The 26,422-nt window shown below is 35.8% G+C and overlaps 4 protein-coding genes, 2 long non-coding RNA genes and 1 pseudogene across 6 annotated transcripts; 4 read left to right on the top strand and 3 right to left on the bottom strand.

The window, feature by feature from the left end:
- Positions 1-3,924: 3,924 nt before the first annotated feature.
- On the top strand, positions 3,925-4,916 carry LOC110009659 (uncharacterized). Its single transcript, XR_002284539.3, has 2 exons — positions 3,925-4,397; positions 4,502-4,916. It is a non-coding gene; the product is annotated as an uncharacterized LOC110009659 (long non-coding RNA).
- A 364-nt stretch (positions 4,917-5,280) lies between these two features.
- LOC149498116 (uncharacterized) lies at positions 5,281-7,576 on the bottom strand. Its single transcript, XR_016319439.1, has 2 exons — positions 7,224-7,576; positions 5,281-6,973 (listed from the first exon to the last, which is right to left on the bottom strand). It is a non-coding gene; the product is annotated as an uncharacterized LOC149498116 (long non-coding RNA).
- Positions 7,577-8,519: 943 nt separating this feature from the next.
- On the top strand, positions 8,520-12,378 carry LOC105635899 (pentatricopeptide repeat-containing protein At3g09040, mitochondrial). The gene is made up of 2 exons (XM_089718591.1): positions 8,520-11,442; positions 11,601-12,378. The coding sequence occupies exon 1, from the start codon at positions 8,765-8,767 to the stop codon at positions 11,330-11,332; it is 2,568 nt and encodes an 855-aa protein (XP_089574717.1). The 5' UTR covers positions 8,520-8,764; the 3' UTR covers positions 11,333-11,442; positions 11,601-12,378.
- LOC119371031 (BTB/POZ domain-containing protein At3g05675 pseudogene) lies at positions 12,367-13,698 on the bottom strand (annotated as a pseudogene).
- A 1,014-nt stretch (positions 13,699-14,712) lies between these two features.
- On the bottom strand, positions 14,713-18,327 carry LOC119371026 (pentatricopeptide repeat-containing protein At2g33680-like). The gene is made up of 2 exons (XM_089718590.1): positions 15,074-18,327; positions 14,713-14,785 (listed from the first exon to the last, which is right to left on the bottom strand). Exon 1 carries the CDS (start codon positions 17,845-17,847, stop codon positions 15,103-15,105), a length of 2,745 nt encoding a protein of 914 aa, XP_089574716.1. The 5' UTR covers positions 17,848-18,327; the 3' UTR covers positions 14,713-14,785; positions 15,074-15,102.
- Positions 18,328-19,067: 740 nt separating this feature from the next.
- Positions 19,068-23,440, top strand: LOC110008647 (pentatricopeptide repeat-containing protein At3g09040, mitochondrial-like). Its single transcript, XM_089718592.1, has 3 exons — positions 19,068-19,424; positions 20,086-23,076; positions 23,368-23,440. Exon 2 carries the CDS (start codon positions 20,302-20,304, stop codon positions 22,963-22,965), a length of 2,664 nt encoding a protein of 887 aa, XP_089574718.1. The 5' UTR covers positions 19,068-19,424; positions 20,086-20,301; the 3' UTR covers positions 22,966-23,076; positions 23,368-23,440.
- Positions 23,429-25,586, top strand: LOC105635809 (BTB/POZ domain-containing protein). Its single transcript, XM_089718270.1, has 2 exons — positions 23,429-23,440; positions 24,294-25,586. The coding sequence occupies exons 1-2, from the start codon at positions 23,429-23,431 to the stop codon at positions 25,584-25,586; spliced, it is 1,305 nt and encodes a 434-aa protein (XP_089574396.1).
- Positions 25,587-26,422: the final 836 nt, after the last annotated feature.

Here is a 26,422-nt window from a genome sequence, read left to right on the forward strand (position 1 = left end):
TAATTGTATTTAAGAATGAATGCCTAATTGTGCATTGCATTATGATGCTCAACTGATCAATATGTCTGCATTTGATTGCATTGTTTGATTACCTGTGCTGTGAATATGTTATGCCTTGTTTGTGTGGAATTGGGATGAAGTGGACCACCATGGGTTTGTGAGGACGGTCTGTGATATGGATCCGATTATGATTTGACATTTGACCGTCGGCCGGGAAAATGGGAGATCGGCGCCCCCTTGTGCACCTGATGATATAGATTATATGGGAATTCACAGGATGGCTTCTTGTTGTTGCGCACCTGACAATCTAGATTTGATTGTAGCCCGCAGGGTGGCCTCCTGTTGTGAGCACTTGATGATCTAGATTGGATGGAGACCACCGGGTTGCCTCCTGTTGGTATGGAAAAGAAACGAGAGAATGGAAAAATAATGAGAGGACTGGTCAGTGAGGATTAGACCAGTTGGCCGTATGGGGGATCGGCTCCCTGGTGCACATGTATGAGAGGGCGAGCCATGTGTGAGGACGGCTCGTTGGGGTTTCAGGTGGCGCCACTGACTAATTTCCACGTGATGTGATTACATGAAGATGTTTATGATTGTGAGTGCTGATGATATGCCATTTGTGTGACTGGCTGCGTGAGCATATAACTAGTCGGATGACTAGATTGATATATTTATTCATTTGTGTGAATGAGTGTGTTGTGCTATAGGTATTACTTCTTAGAAGGCTCACATATCTTGTTTAACTTTTTAGGAAGTAAATTTCTCTTTAATTCGGTTAAGTTATGTTCCTTTGCCGCAGGACTAGAAGAAAATTTTCCCAGTTTTATAATTATTTTACAATGTAATTATATGTATAAAAAGAAAAGCTATGTATACTAAATAGTTAGTGACTCCGCAGTTGTAGAATTTACATACGATTAGTCGTGTATTAATATAGACGAAATAATTTTGTGAATCCATATTAGAAATGTGATGTATTGTTAATTGGGCCCGAACTATGAAATGTTGTAGATGATGAATTTGGGCCGAGATTTAATAAAATCTTGAGGTTTATTTTTCTAGTAGTATGGGCTAAATGTTTGAAATTTATATTGAGAAAGGAGAATTTTATTGATTCAGGCTTACTACGGGCCTCGGGGGCCTTAAGCTTACCTGGGCCCTAGTGCCGGTCCGGCCCATGGTTTCGGGTCGTGACAATAAGATTTTACAAATTTAATGACAAAAAGATGATAAATGTAACACACCATTTTTAGCTCGGATATAAATTGAATTGAGCTGAGTTTTAAGAATCTCTTATCGTGATTATTGCTTGCTAACTCTCTCTTATCATTTTTCATCTCAAGAAATGGTGTTGGATGGTTGGTATAGTTACAGATTATTGCATCTGCTGTTTTGGCTTTGTAATTTTATGGGATATTAGTTGATAGTATTGGATTTTTGTTATATTTAGTTTAGGCGAGTAATGATGTTTTAACCAGATTTTTTCACTTAAATTATCCGAGTTAGGTTGGGTGTTTGTGGAGGCATATTGGCTCGGGTTAGTACTTGAATAAAATAAGTTTTTCGTTAATAAAATTTATTCTTTTTGCTAATAAAAAAAAGTATAACACAGTATATTAAAATTTCTGCTCTTAACTCACTTCAATACCCCCTTTAAGAAGAGATATATAGAGAGGGAAAAATCAGGAAAGTGTAATAAATGATTGAAGTAACAAGTGAAATTAAATGTATCTGTATCTATATTTATCTATCTATCTATATAAATATATAATTTATAAAGCCTAAATGCTCATGTTGCAATATATTAGAATATAAAAGTGATGATGTGACATTTTATTTTTTCATTATAATTCATCTTTTTTTTTTTTGCATTTAATAAAAAAATATTTTTTTATTAAATAATGGAGTTACAAACTAATAAATAATGGAGGATTTCATTATAATTAATATTTTTTCAATTTGATAAATATTAATTTTTTTATTAAATAGTTTTTCTTCTGTAATAAAAAATTAATAGAATTATAATAGAGTCATAGTCAATAAAATTAATTAAATAATACAGGTACATTAATAAATAGAATAAAATATTAATTTTAATTCACTAAAATTTTTTCATTAAAATTGAATATTCTCATATCTCATTTAATTTGAATATATGAAAATTTGAAAAAGAAAAATAAATAATTAACTAAATATATCAGTTCAATTACAATAATTTGCTAACAATAATTAATTGTGCTTATTAATATTTTAGTTCATTAGTTAAGAATTTCAAAAGGAGCGTATAACTTTACCTTTCATCGTTTAATCAAAATTACATAAGCAAATTATTTAAATTAAAGCAACACACATATAAATTACAATAATTTTCTTGAAAATTAAATTCAATTTGATTAAGAAAATTATAAAATTCACGCATCGCAGAGGTACATGACTAGTAAAATTTGATTTCAAAGTTTTCATTACAAATTAATGTTTGATATGTTTGTGTTACAAATTAAGGTTTAGGTATGTCAATGTGCAACAATGATAAAATTAAGTATAATGTGTGAAATTGAACCTAATTGCTAATTGGTAGGTGCTAAAAATTAATAGTTGGTAGTCATTAACTAATATAGTTATTGATAAAATTATTTTTATCAGTTATTGTTAGCATGTTTAATTACGTCTGACTTAGACAATATAGAGGCGTTTAGTCATAATTCAATTCACAGTAATTTTGTGTCACTGACTATTGAACTAAACGTGAGGACCAAATGTATAAATTAACACTTGGAAGACTGAATTACCATTGCAATAAAATAATCTTTTGAAATAATTATGTTTTGAAAGAATAGTGTAAACAAAAAAAATATTTTTACTTCTAACTGTCAATCTTTAGCCCTTAATTTGGATAAAGCCTTCTATAATCATAGCTTGCACTGCATGAAGCGATCAACCATTTAAATTCATATCTGCATTATGTTGTAATCATTCACTAATTTCTATCTCTTTTTTTTTTAGTTTTTTTTATTATTTTGAGCTTTCGATTCTTTATATATATATATATATATATAAATTATATATATATATAAATTATTTCTCATCCTGTGTAAAAGGTTTCAACAAAGGAAGAATGGACTAGAAAAATTAAGGGCTTGTTTGTTAATTGTTGTAGTTGCATGTTTTTTTTTTTTAAGAAACAAAAAAACAATGCTTATTTCTTAAAAATTATTTTCTCTTTTTTTCAGTTCATGATGTGAAAAAATTACTCTCAGTCATCATACCTTACATACATACGCACTCGTATATAAATAATAAATTATTCATCTTTAAAAAAATTTTTTGAGAGAAAATTTATTTACTTAAAAATTTGCAATATATCAAATCCATAAATCTATCCCTTTTTTAATTTTTTTTGCCATTAAAATACATGTGAGTTTGTAATGTAAATAACTCATTACTATATATATGACCATGGTTTCAGAACCACTGATTTCGATTTCAAAATCATCGGTTCTGATTATAAAAAAGTTAGAATTGAAATCGAATCGCTTTAAGATGGTTTATAAGATGATTTTGGAACCATCCGTTTTGTTTTTCTAATTTTAAATTGAAATTAAATAATATATTTTAAATTTTTTAAAATATTTTTTTAAAAGATTTGTAGTTTGAACAAATAATAATAGTAAATATTATTATAAAAAACTAAATCAATTTAATAAAAAATCTTAAAATTACTTTAAAAAATTATAATAAAACAAAAGGCCTAGTGATAAAAAAAATCTTGAACTTTGAGCGTCGATTTAACCAAAATTTTTAATTTTATCGATCAATGTATGGTACTTATTTTTTAATAATAATTGTGACCTCCGTCAAATTCTGTCAGAAAACGTTGATGTGTCTATTAAATGCTGATAATACAGCAGCTGACTGAAATTTCCACTAAGCGCTCATGATGTCCCCTTGTAAAACAAAAACGACGTCGTTTTTAGCAGACATCTAAACCCTAAACCTTAACGACAAACGACGCCGCCTCCATCTATCTACCCTAAATCTGAACTAGAAAAACAACGTCTTGTCCTTCTCTCTAAACCCCAATTGGAAACGATCACTCGCACATTCTTAAATCCTTAAAAGTAGAGCACCTATTCTTTCTACTAATCCATTCTCTTCAACACAAATTATATACTTGTAATCTACTCCTAATTTTTTCTTCAAATCGATTGTGTATCCTCTTTGAACAAAATCTACAGATGGCTTCGATGAATGGAGTTGAAATGAGCCAAGCAACAGAAATAACTGTGAGCTCGAGGGCGAGAGTGGATTGCAGGCATAATCTCAGGGCTAGATTGTATACATCATAGAGTTCTCGTAATCCAGGGAGGCATTTCTTTTGTTGTTCATATTGGATGGTAAAGAAGTGTACACCTAATGGGATTATGTATTATTTTGAGTCATTTTGTGATTTTTGTTTTCTAGAATGGTTGTGTATGTTTATGAATTTTGTTTCTTACAGGATAGAGATAACGATTATGGGTTTTTTGAGTGGTTTGACCTTGAGAGTCTCCCACGTGATGAGGAAGTACTAAGATTTTTGATAAGTTAAAAGTAGTCCTTGGAGCAGCAAATCAAGTTGATGAAGGAGAAGGACGAACTAAGTGTAGAAAAGATAGCACAGTTGGAGCAAAAATGTAAAAACAGAAAAGATGATTTGGTAGACTTTAAAGCACAGAACTAAGCTTTGCAAAGTGAGATTAGTTCAATGAAGATGGAAATGGCTAAGCTGGATTACAAGGAGAAGCTAGGTTTAACGTGTATTGTTTGTTTGCTGGCAATGTTACTTGTAATGTTTAATTAGCTTGCATCTGCTTTTAGGTTGGGATGTGAACAATGAAAATTGACTTAATGAAATCATAAATTTGTCTAGTTCATTTGTTGTGTTACTTTTGCAAATAATTGCAAATAATTCCCTCTAACATGTATATAATAGGCAAACATCTTGCTTTGACGATGTACCCATTGAATGTCTCAGATAAGTTATTCTCGATGACATCACACTTAGGTAGTGCATTAATGTAGCATTTACAAAATTTCTCAGGATTTTGCTTCATTAATGTATCATGTGCATCAACATTTAATTCCTTGAGTTCCTTCATTACACTCCTAAATTCTGCAACATAGGTTGCTCTTGCAGCTCGCCAGAACAATTTCTTAAAAGCTTCACCCTTATAAGTCTTCTTCCAATTTGCATACATATGACTTGCGCAGTTCCTATGTTCAGAAAAAAGGAGCTAGTTCTTGAATGGAATTGATAAGACCTTGTTGGCAAGGAGAAAATAATACACAATTTTAAGCTCATACCAAAATGCAACATAAGAAAAGTCCAAAATGCAATGAAATAAAGCCCTAAAGACCTTTTGTTGGTCACTTACAAAAGTCCAACTAAGCCCATCACCTAAGCCCAATTCTTCAAACATAATTGCTAAGAACCAAGTCCAAGTTGCTTGAGATTCAATCTCCACCACAGCCCAATCTATTGGGTACATTTGATTATTTGGTCTCTACCTATTGCACTCAACAAAATCCCACCTAACCTTGTCTTTAAAAAGCATCCATCAAGCCCAATAATGGGCCTACATCCTTTTTTAAATGATTTCACATGGCATGAGAATCCAACATGATACCTTTTAAAAGCACCAACTTCACCTTCTTCAAAATAAACTCAAACCTCTCGTTTGTATCAGCTTGAGGCAACTCAACATCATATGATCTTAACATTGCAATGTTCCAAATAGACCCCCTGACCATTTCTTGAGCTTTCTTTCTAGTACGATTACACATCGTCAAATTAACTATATCTCTCTTTCAACTCATCTTATAGTTCCTTCACTTCCCATTCAGGTTTCTTTCTAAATGTGGGGAGAAGCTTTATTGCAATCCATTTTGCAGTTGTTTGTCTATTTGTTAGGCTCCTGAAACATTTGTGATCATCATTGTGAATTTTCATAGCAAAAGTCTTCTCCTTTTGTAGCTTAGCAGCATATACCCTCCAAGGGCAACCTTGCGCACTCCTAGCATCTGCCCTCTCAGAACAGCTTTTATACCATCTCACATTGAACCCATTTGCAATTGCAAACTCTTGGACAATAAATTTAAATTGTTCAAGAATTGTAAATCTCATCCCAATTGTAAACTTCAGCTTAGAATGATCACATTGAGGGTCATAAATAATCTTCCTCCTTCACTTCGTTAACCTATTCTTTTCAACCTCATTGTTGCTACTATGAGGTGTAATCACATCTTTATCTGTCTTTTCATAAACACTTATATAGCCACTACTTCCTTCATTCACAGAAGATTGCACCTGATCAGCAGTCACATTATTTCTTGGAACTATATTCTCACCAACATCTTTTTCCTGTAGAAAATCATGTTTATAATTCTTTTTATTCCTCTTTGCCAAATGATATTCTTCATCTTCAGAACTTGATAAGCCTTCTTCAGGAGGCACATAATCAGAATCATCAGAGGAAGTGTCATCTCCTTCTCTCACATTGACACTATGCAAATTAGTGTCCTTTCCTTCCCTCACATTCACACTGTGCAAATCACTCCCTTCAACATTAATTTCTTGCAAATTCTAATTATGACCTTCTTGCAAATTACCTACTTTATCATTTTCTCCATGACTACCATCATCAATCCCCTCCATATAAATGGTTATTTGACCATTTTTTCTACCATATTCAGCCATCTCTAACACATCTATGTCATTATTCATCAACCTTATGGAAACAGGTCCTGCCATGTTTGGGACTTGAAGAGCAATTTTTACAACATCTGTGTACCCACATTCCCTAGCCAAACCTTTTATCTTAATTAATGACATATTGTCTGAGACGCAATTATCAAAGAAAACAGGCAGTCCACCAACGTAATTGTTTGATGCCACAATTCCATAATCAAATGGTGAAATATTCATCCATATCTGTTTCATAAATAACCATGCATTAATAGTTTGAATGAGTTGTAATATACAAATGTCACTTTTCTTTAGTTATCTCAAACATGTTTTTTTATACCCATTACCCTAAAACCTCTATTATGGTGAAATATTCAGCGCAATATTTAGAGACCTCTAGTCATACGAATGCAGTGGAATAAACTACACTTAACCTAAAAATATTAATAAACTACAGTAACTTCACTTAACCTAAAAAAATTATGCACTGGAATACCTCAGTTATGGTGCAAGCTTTGATGAATGTCCGCCAAAATTATTTTTTTTCAACCACCAGCTCTGTTTCCACAGTCCTATGTCTTTACTTCACAAGAATGAAGGTCCACTAACCTTTGTTTATATTATCTGTCACTTTCTTCAACATGAAAAGGGATAAAGGGTTTTAGAAAATCATTTTTAGGGATTTGAGAGAGGGGCATAGGTCGTCGACAGTAGCTATTGACATTGGGAGAGCGACATCGTTTCCAATTGGGGTTTAGAGCGAGGGAGAAGATGCTCCCGTTTTTCTGGTTTAGATTTAGGGTAGATAGATGGAGGCAACGTCGTTTTGTTGTTAAGCTTTAGGGTTGAGATGTCTGTTAAAAATAGCGTCATTTTGTATAAGGGGGCAATTGTGAGTGCTTAGTGGGAATCTCAGTCAGCTGCTGTGTTGTCAACATTTAACGAACACGTCAATATTTTTCCAACAAGTCTGACGGAAGTCACAATTGTTATTAAAAAATAAGTACCATAAATTAATTGATAAAATTAAAAAAATTGGTTAAATCGGTTAAAATGTCCAAAATTCAAGATTTTTTTGATCATTAGGCCAAAACCAAAAAAATAAGTTGGGAGTTTTTTTTAAGAACATATTTTTCATGGTTTCAAACTGGAATTGCTGGTTTTAAACCAAAATCTCCGATTTTAATTTCAAAAAATAAAGAACCGAAATTGATCTTTAAGTTCACATATTTCGTTTACGATTTTAATATCAGAATAGTTGACCACGATTTAGTACTAATTTTAATCGATTCCATTTCAGTTCGATTTCAATTTGAAACCGAACCGCGATGACCCCTACATTACTATATCATTTGCTTATATGGCAAAAGGTGAGCTCCATTTGAATCAAATTGCACCTACTATCCATCACACAACAGATTCATAGCTAATTTAGCAGAGTCTTTTCCGCCTGGACATTCGTCTTAATGGCTTCTTCACGATGATAGTGGAGTTTCTCATTTGAAAACTTATAGTTAATTTATTGTGAGCTTGCTCACCCCTTTTCTAATAAAAAGGAAAAAAGAAAAAAGACTTACTCCTACTACTATCCACATAAAAAAATGTACTTGATTATAGATTTTTTCAGTTAAAAACATCAAAATAGTAAAAATCGAAAAGCTTACGAAAACCGAAAACAAAAAGAGAGGATAAATCCGTCCTAAGCCCATTAGTAAAACAAAGCCCATGAACAATATGAATCGAATCAGCAAACCCAATAATTTGAATCAAATCAAATTTGGGGCTTTTTCCCGCTTAGAGACAGAAAACCTAACCCCCAAAAAAGATAAGCCAGGCCACCGACTGATCCAAAAAGGGTGAGACATTAAGAAAGGAAGCTGGTCTGGACTAGTACTGAGACAGAGATCGACCGATTCTTTCGCTGGCTCACCGCTCAACTCACCGCTCAACAGTTGTTGAAACTGGAACGCGCTTTGCTTCTTTATCAAATCGACTCAATGCTTCTTTTTGATCAATCGCTCAAAGTCTGTTTCTTCAATGAAATTGCGAAACAATACCCATACAAATTCAGCTTCAAAGTTTCTTTCTTTAAGAGTGAACTTTGTATTTTCTGCTGCTCCAGTTGCTGCTACTGATATCCAAACGTCTCCGTTTCTCCTTCAGGAGGTTAATAGAAAGATACCCAGAAAGTTTCCAAGGCCTAAGTGGTCAATGAATAATCAAACTGAAACAAATTATGAAATGAAACGATCTGCAAAAGAGGAATTAAAGCGATATTCTGGGATGTTACGGGAGTGTGCTTCAAAAAAGACATTTGTTGAGGGAAAGGCAATTCATGGGAATATGATTAGAAGTGGGTTAGAGCCAGATTCTCATTTATTGGTTTCTTTGATTAATTTTTATGTAAAATGTGGGAGCTTAGTGTCTGCACGCAAGGTGTTTGATGATATGCCTGAACAAGATGTTGTGTCATGGACTGCTCTAATTGCAGGATGTGTGAGTGAAGGGTTTGGAAGTGATGGTGCTAGTCTTTATTGTGAAATGAGAAAGGAAAATATAATGACCAATGAGTTTGCCTTGGCCACTGTGTTGAAAGCATGTTCTATGTGCTTGAACATAGAATTTGGAAAGCAGGTTCATGTAGAAGCAATAAAAGCTGGGTTGTTATCTGATTTGTTTGTTGGTTCTACTCTTGTTGACCTTTATGCAAAGTGTGATGAGGTAGAGCTTGCTGATAGTGTGTTTTTTGATATGCCGGAGAAGAATGATGTGTCATGGAATGCCTTACTTAATGGTTATGCTCAAAAGGGCGATGGGAAGGAGGTGCTGAAGTTGTTTATTCAGATGACAGAATGTGGAATGCACTTTAGTAAATTCACTCTATCAATTGCGTTAAAGGGCTGTGCTAACTCAGGAAATCTGCAAGTAGGGAAGATTTTGCATTCTTTGGCTATCAGGAGTGGGTGTGAACTTGATGAATTTCTGGGTTGTAGTCTTGTTGACATGTACTCCAAGTGTGGGTTGGCATATGATGCATTCAAAGTATTCAGCAGGATAAAAGACCCTGATGTTGTAGCCTGGAGTGCAATGATTACTGGCCTTGATCAACAGGGCCATAGCCATGAAGCAGCTAAGGTATTTCATCTGATGCGATGTGCAGGAGTTAAACCTAATCAGTTTAGCCTTGCTAGTGTTGTTAGTGCTGCTACAACTATGGGTGAACTGCGCTTTGGTCAAAGTATTCATTCTTGTGTTTACAAGTATGGGCTGGAATCTGAGAATTCAGTTGGAAATGCACTGATCATGATGTACATGAAAAGTGGATGTGTGCAAGATGGTGTCCAAGTGTTCGAGAGAATGACCAATCAGGATTTAGTTTCATGGAATGCCCTTTTATCTGGTTTCTATGACCTTAAAAATTGTCATGAAGGGCCAAGAATCTTCTACCAGATGCTTATGAAAGGTCTCAAGCCCAATATGTACACATTTATTGGTGTAATAAGGTCTTGTACCAGTCTTTTGGATGTGCGCTTTGGAAGGCAAGTACATGCTCATATCATAAAGAACAGCCTTGATGGTAATGATTTCATTGGAACAGGTCTTGTTGACATGTATGCAAAAAGTAGGTGCTTGGAGGATGCAGATGTAGTTTTCAATAGATTAGCTAACAGGGATCTCTTCTCTTGGACAGTCATTATCTCTGGTTATGCACAAACTGATTATGCAGAAAATGCTGTGAAGTACTTAGTAGAGATGCTAAGAGTGGGTATGAAGCCTAATGAGTTCACTCTTGCCAGCTGTTTAAGCGGATGCTCCCATATGGCAACCCTGGGAAATGGGCAGCAGCTGCATTCTGTGGCAATTAAGTCTGGGCATTTTGGTGATCTATATGTTGCTAGTGCACTTGTTGATATGTATGGGAAGTGTGGGTGCATAAAAGATGCTGAGGCCATTTTTAAGGGCTTGTTTTCACGGGATACAATCTCATGGAATACAATTATATCTGGATACTCACAACATGGACAAGGGAAGAATGCTCTTGAAGCCTTTCAGATGATGTTAGATGAAGGCATTGTGCCTGATGAGATCACTTTCTTAAGTGTTCTTGCCACTTGTAGCTACATGGGTTTGGTAGAGGAGGCAAAACGGTTTTTTAACTTGATGCGCAAAGCTTATGGGATCAATCCTTCGATTGAGCATCATGCTTGTATGGTTGATGTTCTTGGTCGAGCAGGAAAATTCAATGAGGTTGAGGTCTTCATTGACAAAATGAAGCTAACACCATATTCCTTGATCTGGGAGACTGTTCTTGGAGCATGTAAATTGCATGGGAATGTTGACTTGGGTGAACGAGCTGCTGAGAAACTATTTGAACTTGAACCCAGTATGGACTCCAGTTATATATTGCTATCAAACATTTTTGCGGCCAAAGGTAGGTGGGATGAGGTTAAAAAAATAAGGGCTTTGATGTCTACTAAGGGTGTTAAGAAAGAGCCTGGTTGTAGCTGGATAGAAGTTGATGGTCTAGTCCACGTCTTCACATCTCATGAAGGTTCACATCCCAAAACAAGGGAAATCTATGCCATATTGGAGGAGCTAGGGTAAAAATTAACTTCAATAGGTTATAGGCAAAACTTGGGCTTGAATGTCAACTTTCGATTTTGGATGAATCTTGGATCAATTTAAGCTTATGATGAGTTCTATGTTTTGATAAGGTATGCAATTAACAAGCACTTAGGTTACTGTTTCTGCAGTTTGTTGCACTTAAGTTTCTTGTTCAAAACACAAACGCAGTTTAAGTTGAAATTTCTAGTTTTACTAATTTCATTAATCAACTGTTTTAACCATACAGTTCTACATATTTTGCTTGCAGATTCTCACTCTTTTGCCGAAGCCATAATGAGGACAGATTTTTGTTAGTTCAGGTTGCTTTTATGGGGTCTACTGTAAGTTTTTCCATTCAATTCTTATTAATAATTTTCTACAATTTTAGAATGTGAATATTTTTGCATTTCTTTTAAGGTTATGCTTGGATATGTGAGGATTGCAAATGAACAGAGATTTGAATTAAACATTGATCTTAGTTTCTATGATATATAAATTTTCTTAAGTTGGATGAAATGAATAGAGATTTGTATATGCTTCTTTAAGGTTCAGTTCAATTTTTTTTTTTTTTCTTTTTTCTTTTTTCTTCTTTTAAATTTTTGAAGTCCAAATCTTGTTTTATAAATGTTTGAAGTTCAAATTCTGATGTTAGTGTTTGAAATTTGCCATCCGAATGCAACATTAGCATTTCTCATCTGTCCTTTGGGAAAACCTTGGTGATGGTCTTTTATTTGTTCCTTAAGAGAGAAGGGATCCTTCTTCGGTTTTTATTATATTAACATATTATTTCTCCATAATTGCAATGAAGTTGTACAAGAGTTAATACATCTCATGCGAATAATTCATCTCATGACCGTAATTATCTTCTCGAGAATAGCAATAACAAGAAGATAACCCTCAAACATACATTTCTCCAATCTAATGAATTCCCACTAAAATACTAATTCCTACCAAATAAATAAATGCAAAATTTGCATAAGTTAATTTGATAGTACAGTAAGATTGCACAAGCTTTTACTATTTTAGGGAAAAGATCGCAGAAATATACATCTTCTATTCTTTATTTGTTCCAGAATTTTTGATATTCACAATCATTGTTTTTACAATCAAATGGATCATAGAACTATATAATCTGCAAAATCCTAGAATAAATCCAAGTACAGTTCTTGTTTCAGTGGAACTTTCTTCCTATTACAAGTTTAATATATGCAGATAAAAGGAAACAAAAGAGTTACTTGATGCTAGCTTAAGTGAGATCTGTCTAACTCTATGCCTCATGAAACTATGGAAAGAAGTCATATGAAATTATCAACTTGTGTTGATCATATCATGGTTTCCTTTTATATCAGCTAGTCTTCTCTTGGCAACCTTGGACCTGTAACACCACACCTCAAATGCCTCAGTAAAGTCCGGATAGCGAATATGCTCATTTCCCAACCATTCAGTCAAAATCTCTGCCTGGTCTCCAGAAGGTAATGCAAGAACTATTGAAACAAACGAGGATTCCAAGGACTGCCACTGCTCGGCATCAATCTTAAGCTCAGTATCCTCATAGTTAGTTGTCACAGAATCAATAAAAGGCTTCGTGACCCTCACAAATGGAAGCCAAACCTTCACCATATGATGCCGTTTTGCAGTTGGCAAAATAACAGTGCCATATCCTTTAGATTCTAAAACCTTTGCCGCCACCTCAATAACCTTCAACTTTATCTCAATTATTTCAACAGCTGTGCATGCTTGCTCAACAACCTGAAGTATCTTATCTGATGAATCTACCCAACTGTAGACAAATTCAAACATGATTTCCAACTTACTTACAATCTGAGATGCCCATGACATATCTGATAAATAAGATTGAAGTGATCGTACGCTCCCTGACTCTGAAACTGACTCCACAGATTTACACAATAAATCGTCCAATAGTTTGTTAAATCTGGAGAAGAGCCCTTTCAAACATTCTTTTACAACGGATTTTATCTCATCGTCAGCTGTTAATAGAGGGGCATCATCATCTTCTGTGAGCATGTATTCAAGCTGCTCCTGTGCAGATGTTTTCAGATCATTGACTGGTTGACTGGTTGGAGACGGGCAAGAATTGGTTCCGCTTGTGATCCCATGCGTGGTATGATCCTTAAGATCTCCTGCTCCTCAGCTTCTTCCCAAGGGACTGCTTCCAAGAAATTCACACAACCAGAAACAATTTTCGGCGAGCCAAGCTCACGGCAACCCGCAGAATGCCAAGGGCATTCTTCACACCATGCCATATATCATCTGATGAGGCATCTATAGCAACATACAGAAGCCGAAGAACATTGACATGGTGATCAAAGTCTGACTCTTGGCAATACACTTCAACACAATTCCGTGAGTCAATGATCTGGCAAGTAGGCCAGTTCTCAGAAAGACGGTCACCAAAGTATTTGCTCTTCTCTACCAGGATGAGAGAATGACAGTAAAACCACTCATCTCGGCCTTCCTGTGTTCGTAGCCTGACAACAACATCACTAGTTGATCGGTCACCAATCCAGCTCAGTGCCTTTATTTAATTAACCAAAAAATAAAAGCAAATATAAATCAATTTCAAGAAGTTGAATGATAACACTATGAATCTATGAAAAAACTGAAAAAAGAGTACAAGACAATATTCTGTTTGTCCTATTAAAGCATGGTTAGTAGAATGAAATGTTAGTCATTAACCTTTGGTCCACTTATTGCATTCAATTATGATGTATTAGATGTATCGTTAGTGTGGTTCAACAAGAGAGTCATTGCAAGAGGGAGAATAGGTAGGGGAACAGAACAAAGAAAAACAAACAATGCAATAGCTACTCCCTAGGCATTCATTCCCCCAAAGCATCTAAAATCTAAAGGCTACAACAATGCAATGCAGAAAGTTAAATCTCCAAGAGTTAACTCTTGTACAACTTCATTGCAAATATGGAGAAATAATATGTTAATATAATAAAAACCGACGAAGGATCCCTTCTCTCTTAAGGAACAAATAAAAGACCATCACCAAGGTTTTCCCAAAGGACAGATGAGAAATGCTAATGTTGCATTCGGATGGCAAATTTCAAACGCTAACATCAGAATTTGAACTTCAAACATTTATAAAACAAGATTTGGACTTCAAAAATTTAAAAGAAGAAAAAAGAAAAAAAAATTTGAACTGAACCTTAAAGAAGCATATACAAATCTCTATTCATTTCATCCAACTTAAGAAAATTTATATATCATAGAAACTAAGATCAATGTTTAATTCAAATCTCTGTTCATTTGCAATCCTCACATATCCAAGCATAACCTTAAAAGAAATGCAAAAATATTCACATTCTAAAATTGTAGAAAATTATTAACAAGAATTGAATGGAAAAACTTACAGTAGACCCCATAAAAGCAACCTGAACTAACAAAAATCTGTCCTCATTATGGCTTCGGCAAAAGAGTGAGAATCTGCAAGCAAAATATGTAGAACTGTATGGTTAAAATAGTTGATTAATGAAATTAGTAAAACTAGAAATTTCAACTTGAGCTGCGTTTGTGTTTTGAACAAGAAACTTAAGTGCAACAAACTGCAGAAATCTAATCTGAGAAACTCGGAATTACAGAAGAAAATGGTGTAAAAAGAATAATCTGTTTCTACTGCACCACTCAACTAAGTTTCCAAGATAACCATAATATCATATATCACATTTCCATTATCCCTAGAAACAGTAACCTAAGTGCTTGTTAATTGCATACCTTATCAAAACGTAGAACTTATCATAAGCTTAAATTGATCCAAGATTCATCCAAAATCGAAAGTTAACATTCAAGCCCAAGTTTTGCCTATAACCTATTGAAGTTAATTTTTGCCCTAGCTCCTCCAATATGGCATAGATTTCCCTTGTTTTGGGATGTGAACCATCATGAGATGTGAAGACGTGGACTAGACCATCAACTTCTATCCAGCTACAGCCAGGCTCTTTCTTAACACCCTTAGTAGACATCAAAGCCCTTATTTTTTTAACCTCATCCCACCTACCTTTGGCCGCAAAAATGTTTGATAGCAATATATAACTGGAGTCCATACTGGGTTCAAGTTCAAATAGTTTCTCAGCAGCTCGTTCACCCAAGTCAACATTCCCATGCAATTTACATGCTCCAAGAACAGTCTCCCAGATCAAGGAATATGGTGTTAGCTTCATTTTGTCAATGAAGACCTCAACCTCATTGAATTTTCCTGCTCGACCAAGAACATCAACCATACAAGCATGATGTTCAATCGAAGGATTGATCCCATAAGCTTTGCGCATCAAGTTAAAAAACTGTTTTGCCTCTTCTACCAAACCCATGTAGCTACAAGTGGCAAGAACACTTAAGAAAGTGATCTTATCAGGCACAATGCCTTCATCTAACATCATCTGAAAGGCTTCAAGAGCATTCTTCCCTTGCCCATTTTGTGAGTATCCAGATATAATTGTATTCCATGAGATTGTATCCCTTGAAAACAAGCCCTTAAAAATGGCCTCAGCATCTTTTATGCACCCACACTTCCCATACATATCAACAAGTGCACTAGCAACATATAGATCACCAAAATGCCCAGACTTAATTGCCACAGAATGCAGCTGCTGCCCATTTCCCAGGGTTGCCATATGGGAGCATCCGCTTAAACAGCTGGCAAGAGTGAACTCATTAGGCTTCATACCCTCTCTTAGCATCTCTACTAAGTACTTCACAGCATTTTCTGCATAATCAGTTTGTGCATAACCAGAGATAATGACTGTCCAAGAGAAGAGATCCCTGTTAGCTAATCTATTGAAAACTACATCTGCATCCTCCAAGCAGCTACTTTTTGCATACATGTCAACAAGACCTGTTCCAATGAAATCATTACCATCAAGGCTATTCTTTATGATATGAGCATGTACTTGCCTTCCAAAGCGCACATCCAAAAGACTGGTACAAGACCTTATTACACCAATAAATGTGTACATATTGGGCTTGAGACCTTTCATAAGCATCTGGTAGAAGATTCTTGGCCCTTCATGACAATTTTTAAGGTCATAGAAACCAGATAAAAGGGCATTCCATGAAACTAAATCCTGATTGGTCATTCTCTCGAACACTTGGACACCATCTTGCACACATCCACTTTTCATGTACATCATGATCAGTGCATTTCCAACTGAATTCTCAGATTCCAGCCCATACTTGTAAACACAAGAATGAATACTTTGACCAAAGCGCAGTTCACCCATAGTTGTAGCAGCACTAACAACACTAGCAAGGCTAAACTGATTAGGTTTAACTCCTGCACATCGCATCAGATGAAATACCTTAGCTGCTTCATGGCTATGGCCCTGTTGATCAAGGCCAGTAATCATTGCACTCCAGGCTACGACATCAGGGTCTTTTATCCTGCTGAATACTTTTAATGCATCATATGCCAACCCACACTTGGAGTACATGTCAACAAGACTACAACCCAGAAATTCATCAAGTTCACACCCACTCCTGATAGCCAAAGAATGCAAAATCTTCCCTACTTGCAGATTTCCTGAGTTAGCACAGCCCTTTAACGCAATTGATAGAGTGAATTTACTAAAGTGCATTCCACATTCTGTCATCTGAATAAACAACTTCAGCACCTCCTTCCCATCGCCCTTTTGAGCATAACCATTAAGCAAGGCATTCCATGACACATCATTCTTCTCCAGCATATCAAAAAACACACTATCAGCAAGCTCTACCTCATCACACTTTGCATAAAGGTCAACAAGAGTAGAACCAACAAACAAATCAGATAACAACCCAGCTTTTATTGCTTCTACATGAACCTGCTTTCCAAATTCTATGTTCAAGCACATAGAACATGCTTTCAACACAGTGGCCAAGGCAAACTCATTGGTCATTATATTTTCCTTTCTCATTTCACAATAAAGACTAGCACCATCACTTCCAAACCCTTCACTCACACATCCTGCAATTAGAGCAGTCCATGACACAACATCTTGTTCAGGCATATCATCAAACACCTTGCGTGCAGACACTAAGCTCCCACATTTTACATAAAAATTAATCAAAGAAACCAATAAATGAGAATCTGGCTCTAACCCACTTCTAATCATATTCCCATGAATTGCCTTTCCCTCAACAAATGTCTTTTTTGAAGCACACTCCCGCAACATCCCAGAATATCGCTTTAATCCCTCTTTTGCAGATCGTTTCATTTCATAATTTGTTTCAGTTTGATTATTCATTGACCACTGAGGCCTTGGAAACTTTCTGGGTATCTTTCTATTAACCTCCTGAAGGAGAAACGGAGACGTTTGGATATCAGTAGCTGCAACTGGAACAGCAGAAAATACAAAGTTCACTCTTAAAGAAAGAAACTTTGAAGCTGAATTTGTATGGGTATTGTTTCGCAATTTCATTGAAGAAACAGACTTTGAGCGATTGATCAAAAAGAAGCATCCAAAAGGTGGCGAAGATGGAATACGCATTTTCTGGGCAACAAGTTTGGATTCCATGAGTTCCAACACTTGGATTCACTTCCAGGATCGGTTTCCCCGGGTCAAATGCATCTAATACGTTCGACTGCAAAGTATTTTCTCTGTAATTCATTGCTGAATGGAAAAGTTTTCATGTCAGGGGATAATACTTCTCTATCAGGTACAAATAATTCTCCGCGACAATAAATTTCTCTTTCAGGCAGAAACGATTCTCTGCGGGGCAAAAATGTTTCCCTGTCGGGAAAAAATAAGTTCTCAACTAGACATTGCGCGGATACAGAGACATTAAGACATGAAGGAATAATGTGAGAAGATGCTCTCGTTTTTCTGGTTTAGATTTAGGGAGAGCGACATCGTTTCCAATTGGGGTTTAGAGAGGGGGAGAAGATGCTCTCGTTTTTCTGGTTTAGATTTAGGGTAGATAGATGGAGGCAACGTCGTTTTGTTGTTAAGCTTCAGGGTTGAGATGTCTGTTAAAAATAGCGTCATTTTGTATAAGGGGGCAATTGTCAGTGCTTAGTGGGAATCTCAGTCAGCTACTGTGTTGTAAGCATTTAACGAACACGTCAATATTTTTCTAACGAAGTCTTACGGAGGTCACAATTGTTATTAAAAAATAAGTAACATAAATTAATTGATAAAGTTAAAAAAATTGATTAAATCGGTTAAAACGTTCAAAGTTCAAGATTTTTTTATCATTAGGCCAAAATCAAAAAAATAAGTTGGGAGTTTTTTTTAAGAACATGTTTTTCATAGTTTCAAGCTGGAATTGCCGATTTTAAACTAAAATCTCTGATTTTGATTTCAAAAAATAAAGAATCGAAACTGATCCTTAAGTTCACATATTTCGTTTACGATTTTAATATCAGAACAGTTGACTACGATTTAGTACTAATTTTAATCGATTCCATTTCAGTTCGATTTCAATTTGAAATCGAACGGACCCTACATTACTATATCATTTGCTTATATGGCAAAAGGTGAGCTCCATTTGAATCAAATTGCACCTACTATCCATCACACAACAGATTGATAGCTAATTTAGCAGAGTCTTTTCCGCCTGGACATTCGTCTTAATGGCTTCTTCGTGATGATAGTGGAGTTTCTCATTTGAAAACTTATAGTTAATTTATTGTGAGCTTGCTCACCCCTTTTATAATAAAAAGGAAAAAAGAAAAAAGACTTACTCCTACTACTATCCACATAAATAAATGTACTTGATTATAGATTTTTTCAGTTAAAAACATCAAAATAGTAAAAATCGAAAAGCTTACGAAAACCGAAAACAGAAGGAGAGGATAAATCCGTCCTGAGCCCATTAGTAAGACAAAGGCCATGAACAATATGAATCGAATCAGCAAACCCAATAATATGTATCAAATCAAATTTGGGGCTTTTTGCCGCTTAGAGACAGAAAACCTAACCCCCAAAAAAGAAAAGCCAGGCCACCGACTGATTCAAAAAGGGTGAGAAATTAAGAAAGAAAGCTGGCCTGGACTAGTACTGAGACAGAGATCGACCGACTCTTTCGCTGGCTCACCGCTCAACAGTTTCTATCGTCGTGGTCTTCGCTGTTTGTTGTCGCCGCTCAACAGGTTCTATTTTTTTTCTTTTCTTTTTTCTTTTTTTGTTGTTGAAACTGGAACGCGCTTTGCTTCTTTAATAAACCGAACTCAATTTGAAATGGGGAGAATTTTTTTTTTTTTTTTTTCAAGAAACGCATTTCCAAACCGTTTCAGTCCCATTTTTCCAAATTTTTCGATATTACAGACATGGGCCGAAAGGTTTCAGGCCAGTGTCAGCCGGGTTCCTTGTTGGAAGCGTTTTCTTAAACCGGAAAGGCCATAGAAGTTGGCAAAGTTGCCGTTTCCGTGCATCCTATACTTCTAGTTCGACAAACTTGTAGCAGAAACGGAATTATGTTTTATACACCCACTGTTGCTTTATTTGTAAATCCTCATTATTTCACAAATGGGAAATGCACTTGTTTTGTTAATTTTTTTTTCTTGTTTATATTATTTGCCTAAAGAATTAGGTACTTGGTGGGTTCGATTAGTGCGAGTCAAAATGTTCGTCTAATCTGTACGTGGGTTTTCTTGTTCTAGATAATTTTTACATAGTTTCTTTCCTTCCATATATATTACTTTTTTTTTTTTGTGGTATATTAAGATAGACCCACTTCACATTATTCCTTCATGTCTTAATGTCTCTGTATCCTCGCAATGTCTAGTTGAGAACTTATTTTTTCCCCGACAGGGAAACGTTTTTGCCCCGCAGAGAATCGTTTCTGCCTGAAAGAGAAATTTATTGTCGCGGAGAATTATTTCTGCCTGATAGAGAAGTATTTTCCCCTGACATGAAAACTTTTCCATTCAGCAATGAATTACAGAGAAAATACTTTGCAGTTGAACGCATTAGATGCATTTGACCCGGGGAAACCGATCCTGGAAGTGAATCCAAGTGTTGGAACTCATGGAATCCAAACTTGTTGCCCAGAAAATGCGTATTCCATCTTCGCCACCTTTTGGATGCTTCTTTTTGATCAATCGCTCAAAGTCTGTTTCTTCAATGAAATTGCGAAACAATACCCATACAAATTCAGCTTCAAAGTTTCTTTCTTTAAGAGTGAACTTTGTATTTTCTGCTGCTCCAGTTGCAACTACTGATATCCAAACGTCTCCGTTTCTCCTTCAGGAGGTTAATAGAAAGATACCCAGAAAGTTTTCAAGGCCTCAGTGGTCAATGAATAATCAAACTGAAACAAATTATGAAATGAAACGATCTGCAAAAGAGGGATTAAAGCGATATTCCGGGATGTTACGGGAGTGTGCTTCAAAAAAGACATTTGTTGAGGGAAAGGCAATTCATGGGAATATGATTAGAAGTGGGTTAGAGCCAGATTCTCATTTATTGGTTTCTTTGATTAATTTTTATGTAAAATGTGGGAGCTTAGTGTCTGCACGTAAGGTGTTTGATGATATGTCTGAACAAGATGTTGTGTCATGGACTGCTCTAATTGCAGGATGTGTGAGTAAAGGGTTTGGAAGTAATGGTGCTAGTCTTTATTGTGAAATGAGAAAGGAAAATATAATGACCAATGAGTTTGCCTTGGCGACTGTGTTGAAAGCATGTTCTATGTGCTTGAACATAGAATTTGGAAAGCAGGTTCATGTAGAAGCAATAAAAGCTGGGTTGTTATCAGATTTGTTTGTTGGTTCTACTCTTGTTGACCTTTATGCAAAGTGTGATGAGGTAGAGCTTGCTGATAGTGTGTTTTTTGATATGCCGGAGAAGAATGATGTGTCATGGAATGCCTTACTTAATGGTTATGCTCAAAAGGGCGATGGGAAGGAGGTGCTGAAGTTGTTTATTCAGATGACAGAATGTGGAATGCACTTTAGTAAATTCACTCTATCAATTGTGTTAAAGGGCTGTGCTAACTCAGGAAATCTGCAAGCAGGGAAGATTTTGCATTCTTTAGCTATCAGGAGTGGGTGTGAACTTGATGAATTTCTGGGTTGTAGTCTTGTTGACATGTACTCCAAGTGTGGGTTGGCATATGATGCATTAAAAGTATTCAGCAGGATAAAAGACCCTGATGTCGTAGCCTGGAGTGCAATGATTACTGGCCTTGATCAACAGGGCCATAGCCATGAAGCAGCTAAGGTATTTCATCTGATGCGATGTGCAGGAGTTAAACCTAATCAGTTTAGCCTTGCTAGTGTTGTTAGTGCTGCTACAACTATGGGTGAACTGCGCTTTGGTCAAAGTATTCATTCTTGTGTTTACAAGTATGGGCTGGAATCTGAGAATTCAGTTGGCAATGCATTGATCATGATGTACATGAAAAGTGGATGTGTGCAAGATGGTGTCCAAGTGTTCGAGAGAATGACCAATCAGGATTTAGTTTCATGGAATGCCCTTTTATCTGGTTTCTATGACCTTAAAAATTGTGATGAAGGGCCAAGAATCTTCTACCAGATGCTTATGAAAGGTCTCAAGCCCAATATGTACACATTTATTGGTGTAATAAGGTCTTGTACCAGTCTTTTGGATGTGCGCTTTGGAAGGCAAGTACATGCTCATATCATAAAGAACAGCCTTGATGGTAATGATTTCATTGGAACAGGTCTCATTGACATGTATGCAAAAAGTAGATGCTTGGAGGATGCAGATGTAGTTTTCAATAGATTAGCTAATAGGGATCTCTTCTCTTGGACAGTCATCATCTCTGGTTATGCACAAACTGATTATGCAGAAAATGCTGTGAAGTACTTAGTAGAGATGCTAAGAGAGGGTATGAAGCCTAATGAGTTCACTCTTGCCAGCTGTTTAAGCGGATGCTCCCATATAGCAACCTTGGGAAATGGGCAGCAGCTGCATTCCGTGGCAATTAAGTCTGGGCATTTTGGTGATCTATATGTTGCTAGTGCACTTGTTGACATGTATGGGAAATGTGGGTGCATAAAAGATGCTGAGGCCATTTTTAAGGGCTTGTTTTCACGGGATACAATCTCATGGAATACAATTATATCTGGATACTCACAACATGGGCAAGGGAAGAATGCTCTTGAAGCCTTTCAGATGATGTTAGATGAAGGCATTGTGCCTGATGAGATCACTTTCTTAAGTGTTCTTGCCACTTGTAGCTACATGGGTTTGGTAGAAGAGGCAAAACGATTTTTTAACTTGATGCGCAAAGCTTATGGGATCAATCCTTCGATTGAGCATCATGCTTGTATGGTTGATGTTCTTGGTCGAGCAGGAAAATTCAGTGAGGTTGAGGTCTTCATTGACAAAATGAAGCTAACACCATATTCCTTGATCTGGGAGACTGTTCTTGGAGCATGTAAATTGCATGGGAATGTTGACTTGGGTGAACGAGCAGCTGAGAAACTATTTGAACTTGAACCCAGTATGGACTCCAGTTATATATTGCTATCAAACATTTTTGCGGCCAAAGGTAGGTGGGATGAGGTTAAAAAAATAAGGGCTTTGATGTCTACTAAGGGTGTTAAGAAAGAGCCTGGTTGTAGCTGGATAGAAGTTGATGGTCTAGTCCACGTCTTCACATCTCATGATGGTTCACATCCCAAAACAAGGGAAATCTATGCCATATTGGAGGAGCTAGGGTAAAAATTAACTTCAATAGGTTATCGGCAAAACTTGGGCTTGAATGTTTAACTTTCGATTTTGGATGAATCTCGGATCAATTTAAGCTTATGATGAGTTCTATGTTTTGATAAGGTATGCAATTAACAAGCACTTAGGTTACTGATTCTAGGGATAATGGAAATGTGTTATATGATATTATGGTTATCTTGGAAACTTAGTTGAGTGGTGCAGTAGAAACGGATTATTCTTTTTACATCATTTTCTTCTGTAATTCCTTTGAGTTTCTCAGATTAGATTTCTGCAGTTTGTTGCACTTAAGTTTCTTGTTCAAAACACAAATGCAGCTCAAGTTGAAATTTCTAGTTTTACTAATTTCGTTAATCAACTATTTTAACCATACAGTTCTACATATTTTGCTTGCAGATTCTCACTCTTTTCCCGGAGCCATAATGAGGACAGATTTTTGTTAGTTCAGGTTGCTTTTATGGGGTCTACTGTAAGTTTTTCCATTCAATTCTTGTTAATAATTTTCTACAATTTTAGAATGTGAATATTTTTGCATTTCTTTTAAGGTTATGCTTGGATATGTGAGGATTGCAAATGAACAGAGATTTGAAAGAAACATTGATCTTAGTTTCTATGATATATAAATTTTCTTAAGTTGGATGAAATGAATAGAGATTTGTATATGCTTCTTTAAGGTTCAGTTCAATTTTTTTTTTTTTCTTTTTTCTTTTTTCTTCTTTTAAATTTTTGAAGTCCAAATCCTGTTTTATAAATGTTTGAAGTTCAAATTCTGATGTTAGCGTTTGAAATTTGCCATCCGAATGCAACATTAGCATTTCTCATCTGTCCTTTGGGAAAACCTTGGTGATGGTCTTTTATTTGTTCCTTAAGAGAGAAGGGATCCTTCGTCGGTTTTTATTATATTAACATATTATTTCTCCATAATTGCAATGAAGTTGTACAAGAGTTAAAGTCTTGGAGATTTAACTTTCTGCATTGCATTGTTGTAGCCTTTAGATTTTAGATGCTTTGGGGGAATGAATGCCTAGTGAGTAGCTATTGCATTGTTTGTTTTTCTTTGTTCTGTTCCCCTACCTATTCTCCCTCTTGTAATGACTCTTGTTGAACCACACTAACGATACATCTAATAGATCATAATTGAATGCAATAACTGGACCAAAGGTTAATGACTAACATTTCATTCTACTAACCATGCTTTAATAGGACAAACAGAATATTGTCTTGTACTCTTTTTTCAGTTTTTTCATAGATTCATAGTGTTATCATTCAACTTCTTGAAATTGATTTATATTCGCTTTTATTTTTTGGTTAATTAAATAAAGGCACTGAGCTGGATTGGTGACCGATCAACTAGTGATGTTGTTGTCAGGCTACGAACACAGGAAGGCCGAGATGAGTGGTTTTACTGTCATTCTCTCATCCTGGTAGAGAAGAGCAAATACTTTGGTGACCGTCTTTCTGAGAACTGGCCTACTTGCCAGATCATTGATTCACGGAATTGTGTTGAAGTGTATTGCCAAGAGTCAGACTTTGATCACCATGTCAATTTTCTTCGGCTTCTGTATGTTGCTATAGATGGCTCATCAGATGATATATGGCATGGTGTGAAGAATGCCCTTGGCATTCTGCGGGTTGCTGTTGAGCTTGGCTCGCCGAAAATTGTTTCTGGTTGTGTGAATTTCTTGGAAGCAGTCCCTTGGGAAGAAGCTGAGGAGCAGGAGATCTTAAGGATCATACCACGCATGGGATCACAAGCGGAACCAATTCTTGCCCGTCTCCAACCAGTCAATCCATTATTAATAAGGAGGGTTTTTCTGTCTGCCATTCAATTTGCTACATCATCACCTGCTTCAGTCATGAATGATCTGAAAACGTCTGCACAGGAGCAGCTTGAATACATGCTCACAGAAGATGATGATGCCCCTCTATTAACAGCTGACGATGAGATAAAATCCGTTGTAAAAGAATGTTTGAAAGGGCTCTTCTCCAGATTTAACAAACTATTGGACGATTTATTGTGTAAATCTGTGGAATCAGTTTCAGAGTCAGGGAGAGTACAATCACTTCAATCTTATTTATCAGATATGTCATGGGCATGTCAGATTTTAAGTAAGTTGGAAATCATGTTTGAATTTGTCTACAGTTGGGTAGATTCATCAGATAAGATACTTCAGGTTGTTGAGCAAGCATGCACAGCTGTTGAAATAATTGAGATAAAGTTGAAGGTTATTGAGGTGGCGGCAAAGGTTTTGGAAGCAATAGGATATGGCACTGTTATTTTGCCAACTGCGAAACGGCTTCATATGGTGAAGGTTTGGCTTCCATTTGTGAGGGTCACGAAGCCTTTTATTGATTCTGTGACAACTAACTATGAGGATACTGGGCTTAAGATCGATGCCGAGCAGTGGCAGTCCTTGGAATCCTCGTTTGTTTCAATAGTTCTTGCATTACCTTCTGGAGACCAGGCAGAGATTTTGACTGAATGGTTGGGGAATGAGCATATTCACTATCCGGACTTTACTGAGGCATTTGAGGTGTGGTGTTACAGGTCCAAGGTTGCCAAGAGAAGACTAGCTGATATAAAAGGAAACCATGATATGATCAACACAAGTTGATAATTTCATATGACCTCTTTCCATAGTTTCACGAGGCATAGAGTTAGACAGATCTTACTTAAGCTAGCATCAAGTAACTCTTTTGTTTCCTTTTATCTGCATATATTAAACTTGTAATAGGAAGAAAGTTCCACTGAAACAAGAACTGTATTTGGTGGATTTATTCTAGGATTTTGCAGATTATATAGTTATACGATCCATTTGATTGTAAAAACAATGATTGTGAATATCAGAAATTCTGGAACAACTAAAGAATAGAAGATGCATATTTCTGCTATCTTTTCCCTAAAATAGTAAAAGCTTGTGCAATCTTACTGTACTATCAAATTAACTTACGCAAATTTCGCACTTATTTATTTGGTAGGAATTAGAATTTTAGTGAGAATTCATTAGATTGGAGAAATGTATGTTTGTGGGTTATCTTCTTGTTATTGCTATTCTCGAGAAGATAATGACGGTCATGAGATGTATTATTCGCATGGTACCACGTCCTCAGCCAAAACCTAGCATAGAATATTTCCTCCTCTGTCTTTGCTTGGGCCGACTGGGCATATTCTAATGCCAGTAGGATAGCCACTGGTTTTAGTAAATTTGAACTTTCAGTTCAAAATGAAAGTGACCTTAACAAGAAGGATAGAGAAATAGTAGAGGACTTTTATCGATGCTAGTCATATAATAAATATTAATTTAGGTCAAAGATTTCAATATCTTTGCCAAACAAGCAATCTATGTATATATATATATATATATATATATATATATATATATAAAAGAAAAAAAACTGGATATCTTTGGTATACCTGACCCTTTTGTATATTTTATATTCTAGTAAACAA

This window comes from Jatropha curcas, chromosome 2 (assembly GCF_041381405.1).
Source record: "Jatropha curcas cultivar XTBG-Jc1 chromosome 2, XTBG_Jcur_1.0, whole genome shotgun sequence".
NCBI classification, from domain to species: Eukaryota; Viridiplantae; Streptophyta; class Magnoliopsida; order Malpighiales; family Euphorbiaceae; genus Jatropha; species Jatropha curcas.